Source organism: Otolemur garnettii, unplaced genomic scaffold (assembly GCF_000181295.1).
Source record: "Otolemur garnettii isolate 467f Iridium unplaced genomic scaffold, OtoGar3 scaffold00205, whole genome shotgun sequence".
Taxonomy (NCBI): domain Eukaryota; kingdom Metazoa; phylum Chordata; class Mammalia; order Primates; family Galagidae; genus Otolemur; species Otolemur garnettii.
Genome location: NW_003852600.1, coordinates 865,985 through 874,758, shown reverse-complemented (window position 1 = coordinate 874,758; position 8,774 = coordinate 865,985). Strand labels below are relative to the sequence as shown.

The 8,774-nt window shown below is 44.2% G+C and overlaps 1 protein-coding gene across 1 annotated transcript in view; it reads right to left on the bottom strand.

The window, feature by feature from the left end:
• Positions 1–6,156: 6,156 nt before the first annotated feature.
• Positions 6,157–8,774, bottom strand: part of TBX18 (T-box 18) — a 24,593-nt gene continuing 21,975 nt past the window's right edge. The window contains exons 7-8 of the mRNA XM_003801293.1: positions 8,288–8,382; positions 6,157–6,881 (exon numbers count right to left, since the gene is read on the bottom strand). Coding sequence (XP_003801341.1) covers positions 6,157–6,881; positions 8,288–8,382 — 820 coding nt within the window. The remainder of the gene's footprint in view (positions 6,882–8,287; positions 8,383–8,774) is intronic.

Genomic DNA, 8,774 nt, shown 5'->3' with positions numbered 1-8,774 from the left:
TGGAATTTAGAAAAGCAAAACCAAGAGAAACTACATGGGGCCCACCATGATGTCTGTTCATTGTGAACCAACTTTCCCCAAAGCAAGGGACTTCTGGGGCTGAGGATACCATCTGGTAGAAGTGGCCTTTTAAGATTCTCTATAATGTTGCTAAGTGAGAGCTTCAATTTTGTTTGAGAAACACATGGTTCAACAAATTTCCCCTTGAAGTTCCTTTAGGCAAATTAAGAAAAAGTAATTTGCAAATCTCTGCAATTCATTTCACCAAATACCTTTAAGAAAAATGTGCAGGAGTTTTCCAAAACCCTAAACAAGCATGGTTTTCCTTTCCTGCTATTAATAGAGAAATATCTTATTACAGTTCTGTGAACAGAGCCAAAATGGAAAAAAATGAATTTTAAATGATATTAGGGTTTCCAAAGAAAACCACAGAACAAACTTGGAGTTAAGGCGATAATGCGTCCCTGTTGTACCTTGGCACAGGCGCCAGCTTTTGCAGTGACCATCTGGGATATGTAACGTCCTAATGAGGGCGAGGGCACCAGCTCAGAGCAGAGCCAGGAGGCTACACGTTTCCTCTGCCAGCTGTGATATTTCCCAGGATGAAGGTTTTCCCTCTAGCAAACCAGCATTTCAGCTTTTACAAGGCATCTGGAGACACCGGCGGTGTGGTTCATGCTGTGTCCTAAATGTCTAAAATGATGCCAAAGAAATAGTAGATACTCAACAAATATTTATTGATTGAATAAATATTTAAAAGCTAGCCATTTTCTGTGATAATTAAAAAGTTCATGATGCTTTGGGATACCTTTATCTTCCCTTTCAGACACTGAACGCTTAATTTATTTCCCTAAGAACATTTCAGATGTGTTGGGAGGAGGAGTAATTCATCAAATCCTATTAAATTTATATATCTGAAAAGCACTTTAAAAGACACTTCTGTTCCTACCACTACTGCTAAGAATGTAAAAAGTTAGATTAAAGGAGTTCATCAAAATGTCTTGGCCCTCACACCAAAAAGGAACAAAAGGAAAAAAATAAACTGCCTCTCAAAATTAAAACCTTTTGTGCTGTAAGACACCACCAAGAAGGCTAAGATAGCCTCAGAATGGAAGAAAATATTTTCAAATAATTTATCTGGTGAGAGACTTCTATCTAAAATCCATAAAGAATTCTTCCACCTCTGTAATGAAAAAGCATCCCTATTAAAAATAGGAAAAGAATCTGAATAGATACTTCTCCAAAGAAGATACACAAATGGAGAATAAAGCACAAGAAAGGGAGTCCAACATAATTAAGGATCAGGAAAATGCAAGTTGAAACCACAATGAGACATCACTTCATGCACATGGGGCTGGTTAGAACAAAAAAGATGGATGATAACATTGCCAGCGAGGACTTGGGAGGTCAGAGCCATGGGGCGCTGCTGCTGAGCACGTGAGGGCGAGTGTCCTGCCCCTTAGCACGGCACAGTTCCTCTCCCAGGCATGAGCCGAGAAGTGAAAGCACATCCCCCACGACAGCCATATACAGAGGTTCACAGCAACGTCACGAGAGCTGAGAGCAGCAATGTCCATCAACTGATGAATAAACAAATTATGGTACGTCCACACCGTGGAATATTACTCAGCATTATAAGGGAAGAAAATATTGATACACACCACAGCTTGGATGAGGCTTGTGCTGAGTGGGAACAGCCTACCACAGAGGCCCATGGAGTATATGAGCCCATCCCACAGGATGTCCAGATGGGCAAGTCTGCACAGAGCAGGCAGGTGAGTGGCTCCCGAGGATTTGGGGGTAAAGGAAGAGTGGAGGGAAAGGAGGGTGACATTAGTGGCATGGCGCTTTTTGCAGGGTGATAAAAATGTCCTGAAATTGATTGTGGTGATGGTCACACAATTCTTTAAATATATCAAAAACCATTGAATTGTTCACTTCAAATAGGCGTCTTGTATGGTAGGTGAATTCTATCTCAATATAGCTGTCATTCATAAAGGTGTCTTGGCCTTATTTATTCTAGTGACCTGATTAATATGATTTAAAGCATGGATGCAGGGTGTACATGTTGATATAGGCTTGCAAAAACTCAGAGAATTTCAGAGCATTATTACGTATATCTGAATCTCAGCATGAATAAAACCCTTCAAAAAAAAAAAGTTCAAGGGTTTTCTTGAGGGTTTTAATGTTTGAGTGGACTTGGAATGATCTCTAGATATTCTATTAGATTGTCATACTTATTCCAAAATAAAATGATTTTTATGCCATTTAAGAGCATCATGAAAAGTAAATTTCATTAATGTATTTTTAATATTCAGTATGAAGTAGCAAATACATTACTAAGTATAGCCTCTTTTAAGTATTAAAATACTGAAATGTCTTATGAATATTAATAACTAACACATAGTTCCATTTGAAAGTTACATTATACATAATCCAGCAACTTGGCTGGTGTTATATTCCTTGTAAGGAAATAGAAACAGTATATATATCCGAAAATAAATACATGCACATTCCAAAATACATTATTTCATGAAACCAGTTTCCTAATATTTACACGCTAGGATCACGTGAATTTGAAGCTGAAAGGAACAATAACAATTCTCATTCCAGCTGCTCCTTTCACACATGAGAAAACTGAGACCTAAAATGGCTAAGATTTTACCCAAAATTATCAGTGAAAAACCCATGGTTTGAAACCAAGTTCTCTAATTCCCAAGGTAATGATATTTTAATCATAGCAAAACTGCATAAAAATAAAATTTTTAAACACCTATCTCCACGTGGAGGAATACAAATGTATATATCTGTTGAATATTTCTATACTTGAATACATATCATTTGTTCATTTCTGTCATAGATGTTAATTCTTAAGCTTTGAGTTCCTAAAACGTAATAAAGTCTGTCTACTTAACTGCTCATATATTTAACCTTAACCTCAACTCATCTGAGAACTTATTTTCAGAAAGGATGAACAATGCAATTAAAATACAACATGGTAACAATTTAATCAAATTATTTGATTCCCAATGGAAAATTTAGGAAAGCCTTCCTATAGATGAGCAAGTAAATTCCCCGGGAGGAAATAGAACACTGTATTACCCTTCAAAAAAAAACAGATTCTTTACAAACCCTGAATTAGAAAGAGCATCAGCATAGCACCCACCAGCTCCTGAGAGAAGTTTATGACATAGTTATTTTTAGCAGCTCCATACCCCTCCCTAATCCAAATCTCCCTATAGTTTCCTTGTGACAAAAATTACTTTTTTCTCCTAATCAAACCTTCAGCTATCTCCAAATCTGCTGTTTATTGATTTCGCTAGGGTGTGAGTTACTGATAGATTTATGTCTGGGGGTGATAAAGAGCTATTTATATTTTAAAACTCAGGTTCCTTTTTCTCAAAATTGTGCTAACTCACTGGTGTAGAGAGTATGATCCTTCCCTCCACACCCTGCACTGTGCCCCAGCCTCTCCTGGGAGCTGCTAAGGTCTCCTGACCCCCTACATTCCAGAAATCAAGGGTCAGCAACTGGGTGCTCCCCTTGTGAAAAGCTGTTGACCTCTGGGAAGGAGCTTGTAGAGAACTGAGTGTTAATTTTCAAAATGTGACTGGGCTTGATAACAGCAACCTCACCCCATCACAATGTCCCTTGGAATGTTTGCCGGTCGGGGGCACAGAAGTCATCTGTCATCACTGGTCAGTGGTGCAAGCAGCTTGTACTATGCCCTGGCCTTCCTTCCTTGGACTCAAAACAAAACAGACCACCCGCCCTCGTCCTCGCACATGCAGATTTTCATGTGTTCAACATTCGTCAGGGGCCTTCACCTTCAATGACATGGCCAACTCCCCAAGAAATTATATTTAACACATGAAAAATGAACAGCAGGCCCATTTCACCCTGCCTTGTAACTGAGAGCTATGGAGTTAGTGTTTGGGGTGTATGAACATGTGTGCCAATTTTTGGAACAATATTTATAGACGCTTAAAATGATTGTCCTCCAAAATCATAAAAAGGTTTAATAACACACTTTAATATAATTTCTTAAGCATTTTTTAATAAAATACAGATATATAATTATAATTATCAATGTATGTATGTCATTTAATACAATAAAAGGCTAGTCTTTGAAGTGACATGGTGATTAATATTTACAATAAAACCTAAAAGAAACAGCTTTTGTACAATATTGCTGAATTTTACCAAAAAAAATTCATAAAAATTTCCACTCATATTGTGGTATCATCTCAAATTACCAAAAGCAAAAAGGGAAACACTCTCCTTACTAAGACGTGGGAGCATGGAGCATCATTTTCCATGCCTTCTCAGGACAGAAAACCCTCTTCCCCTGAATTAGGCCACTCACTCACTCTCAAAGCCTTTTCCCAATTATCAAGCTGTTAATACTATACTCAACCATCTTTTATAGATATGGCTACTACAAATATTTCATTTCCTTTCATGGTAATATGAATTTAAAAATCAGTACTAATTTGATGAACTGCAACAGAGCCCAAGAAGAAATCTGTCAGTATCTAGTAACAGAGTCCCATCCTGTGCAGACTGTCACACAGCATCTCGCCCTCCACACCCAGCAGCTGTGCTGTTGTAAGATAAACCAGCAAGTCAGGAGCCACACCCTTCCCCAGCTAAGCTAGGAATGAGTTAAAGGAATCCTGTTTAGCAATGAAAGGAAATTACATCTTTGTGCTTGACAAACGGGTGAAATGTAATGGTTCGATGTACAAATACTTGGTCTTACTTTCTCACCAGGAGGGCTACAATGTATTCTTAGCCTTTTCTCTTTATCTTGTAAGGTTAGCTATCAAAGTTACTTGTTTTTAACTCTGTAGCTATGTGTACATTATTTTAGAGATCTGAAAAAAATAATGATGCTATCTTCATTTCTCCAGTTCCACAGTTAAAAATGCTGTTGAGGTTAAAAGTTTTATAGTCCCTTTATCGTAATTAGTATCTTCCTCCCTAGTCCTCCAAGAGGGCTACAGAGTAATGGGCTTTGGCCTTTGCACTATAACCCCCAAAAGACATAGCTGGAGACAACCTCTTGAAATTCCTTCCAGAGTTATTTAGCACCGTAAAGGCCCAGGACCTGCTTTGGGGGAAGACTCAGGGATAAGGCAAAGGAGGGGAGGTTTCAATTTGTCGGAGTTAAATAAATAGCACAAATGGACTTTTCCTTACTCATACACCATGGGTCAAGAAGCTCAATGCAAGACAGGAAAAAAACCAAACATACTAACCTGAGGGACAGGTGACAACATTATTCTTCTTCTTAGGAAAAGACAGACATTTCTCATCACAATCAAAGACTCTGAGGTGGATTTATTTTCTTTCTGCCATTCCAGCCATGCCATATATCCCTTCCCTGGTGAAAGCTGAATTTGAAAATGTTTATAGAACATTCTTTAAAAGCCTATTTGATAAACCAAATAAAAGGAGCCCCAAATCCAAAATACTGGAAATTTATTCTCTGTAGATAAATAAGTACCTCATATACGACCCATGGAAAAGGAAAAAAAAAAAAAGGGATCACAAGGGGTGTTCCACCTTCCCTAAGAAAGTGACAATCGTTATGGGCTATGGCTTTTAGAAACCCAAAGTCATACAGTACCTGGGGTAAGAACAAGCAGAATGAAAAGCTAATCCTTCGCAAGTACCTCGGAGCTAATACTGAGCCTTCCGCTGGCCTTTGTATTTGGGGCTCTGACACCGCGCGCAAGAGTGACAGAAACCACGAGAGTGCAGGCTGGCCACTGCTGGTTACCAGCACGCAAGTATGAAACTGCTCAGAGTATTTTTCTGATAAATTAAGTTATAAGTCTTCATCTAGTATCGTTGCCAAGTTTCAAGTTTACATTTTTGTTTCTACAGGGGTCAGAGCACTGCGGTTAAATGTACTGCGGGGGACCCGGGAAACAGGTGGTGACACCCCGGGCTGTGTCCCCGCAGCGCCCACCCACACCAGAGACGCAGTCTCCCTGAGAGACGGACGGCAGCGGATATGGGCTTCACTTTCTGTTACATGTACATTTAATAAGCTACAGACAGTGTCTCTCCATATCACTTTTTAAAAAAGAAGACAGACAAGGGAGGAAAAGGCATCAGGCAGATGCGCGCGTGGGTCACCAGCAGTGGTCAGACCATGTGCGCCGACACCTGGGACGACGACAGAGTTAAGCTTCCCAGGGTCCTTGAGTCGAAGAAGCTCTGCTGGCCACCCCCGCCCAGCAGGTGCACTCCCTCCACTGGGGCCAACATGTGCCTGTCGGTCGTGGTCCCGCTCGGTGAGGACCCCAGAAAGCTCCCTTGGGACGAGACCACCTTCTCAGGGCTGGCGGCCAGCTTGGGGGAGGTGGGGAAGTTGTAGCCGTACAGGGCACAGGGGCTGTGCAGCCGGAACGTGCTGTAGGAGCCCTGGGGGGTCTGGCTGCCGGCAAAGGCGTTGCTGGGGGGCGAGGGCATGATGTACTGGAGCTGGGGGGACATCCCCGAAATCTGCATGGACAAGCTGGTCTGTGGGCAGCTAAAGCTGTCCCCGTCGGTGCCCCCCACAGCCACATTCACCGATGAGCTGCTGCCCACGCCCACGTAGGAAGGAGTCCTGGGCGGGGCAAAGGCGTCCCCAGCCTGGCTGGACAGCCGGCTGTAGGTCTCGGCCAGCGACGAGCCATAGCGGTTGAGTGCGAGGCCCGGGCGGGCGCAGGCTGGGTAGTCGGCCGGGGCCAGGCTGCACATCTGGCCCGTGCTGGGCCCCAGATGGAAGGCTGGGGAGGAGCAGGAGGAGCCGGACAGCAGGTGAGGGTGGGTGGCGGGCACGCCACTTCCAGAACTCTGCAGTAGGGCGGAGGAACCCGAGTTGCCTACAAGACAAGTTAGATGTGAAGAAAGATACGACCCACAGACTGTTCCTGTCACTCTTGTAAATAGCAGCTGCTCCTGAGCGCCTAAGGAGCAGGAGACACCGCAGGACGGGGCCGCAGGGACGCAAAGGACATGGTCACGGCTGTCAAGGATTTCATAATTTAACTCAGTTCAGACTGAAATGATTTAAATGAAGATTCTGTCAATATTTTTAAGGCAAATTATCTCCCCAAGGATTAAATTTTGGCAGGAGATAGGTCACTTTCATTTGGAATTTTCACATTTTCTCCCTCAATTAGCTCTTTCAAGAGTTTCTCATTATGATAAATGTTATGAAATACTGACTTTGCTAGCAACTTTATAAAAAATAAATTTCATCTCACTCTATTTTCTTATCTTAGCAAGACTTCTCTAGATCAATATACTTCCTTCCAAGGAAAAAGAAGTAACTCAAAGGTAAGTATCCAGTCGGTCAAAGAGACAACATTGCCCCAAGGAGACCTGTGCTTCTCTGGGACACGTCTCGCTGCCCCCTGCACAGCTCCCTGGTGTGGTGAGACTGTGAGCAGTGCAGGCCTCCCAGATCTGTTCCAGCCAGAAAGCAGGTTGTTGGACCCCAAGGCAGACACAAGGCAGAGGCCCAGGAGACGCACAGTCCTGAGGGCCTCAGAGAGGGAGGCTGGCTTACACCCCATCAGGGACAGTGATGGTGGCTGGCTCTCCACTGCTGGAGGTGCTGGCAGGTGGAGGGAAGCACCCCCAGGAGCCAGCCAGGTGGTAAAACCTTCACTGCTCTGGCCATAGCGCTTCACATGGCTTCTCAAAACAACCTAAAAACCCAGTCCAACCAATGGCAATTATCCAAAACCAGCACCGAGTTCTCTCTGAAGGCCAGGGCTCATGGTGAGGGGCTAACGGTGGCAGGAGCAGGTGCCCCTGCTGAGCAGATAGGGTAGACAGATCCCTATAGAGAGATCTGGGCACTGGCAGGTGGGAATGTCCAGCCATGAGCCCAGGGTGGCCTCCCCAGTGAGTCTGCCCAGCTTCTCACTAACCCAGTTGCCAGAGAGAAAGAAAAGAGCGGCTGTGGAGAAGGGGGGACTGAGGCAGTGGCTGCAATGTCTTGGGACATGTACCTGGCATGGGAGCCCACGAGCCCTCCTCAAACTTTAATACAAAATTTAAGGATGAGGTCAAGTTCATGAAATAATATAAACAGCCTAAAACATCCAAGACTTAACCTATGAGTACAAAAGCCATTTTTCCGGGTCCATCCCCATAACATGAAGGAACAAGATGGACCCTGAGGAAAAGGCTGTGGTGGCGAGGTCCCCGCTGCAGGTGCAGAGGATGACGTGCAACTTGAGTGCCCGGGCTCAGGGCAGCCCAGAAACCTGTGAGTTACCTTGCTTGGGAATTCCAGGGATATCTTCAAAGGTGAGTGTCCGTAGTGAAGGTCGCCAGAACGCATATGATTCCACCAGTGCTTCCAAACCCATTCTAGAGAGAAGGGCGAAGATGGAGGTGGACAAGAGAGGTCTAGTTAGGAGCCCTGTGGGGCTTCCGCAGTTGAGAGCCTCTCTGCAGACAGCATGGTATGGGCGGTGCCCCACAAGGCCCCAGAGCCACTGGCTGGGAGAACGCTTCAGGATGGGCCACCCTTCCATCCCTAGGAGCACGAGAAGGTAGAAACCACCCAAGACATTCTTAGGAGACTCAGCTGACCTGAGGGGATCCAAAGCTGCCCGAGTGCTGCAGCCTGAGGGGAAAGAGCTCATTGTGGATGCTGCCCCCTGAGGGGAGAGAGCCCACTGTGGCCGCTGCAGCCTGAGGGGAGAGCCCACTGTGGCTGCTGTGCTGTGGCTTGAGGGGAGAAAACCCACCTGTGCTGT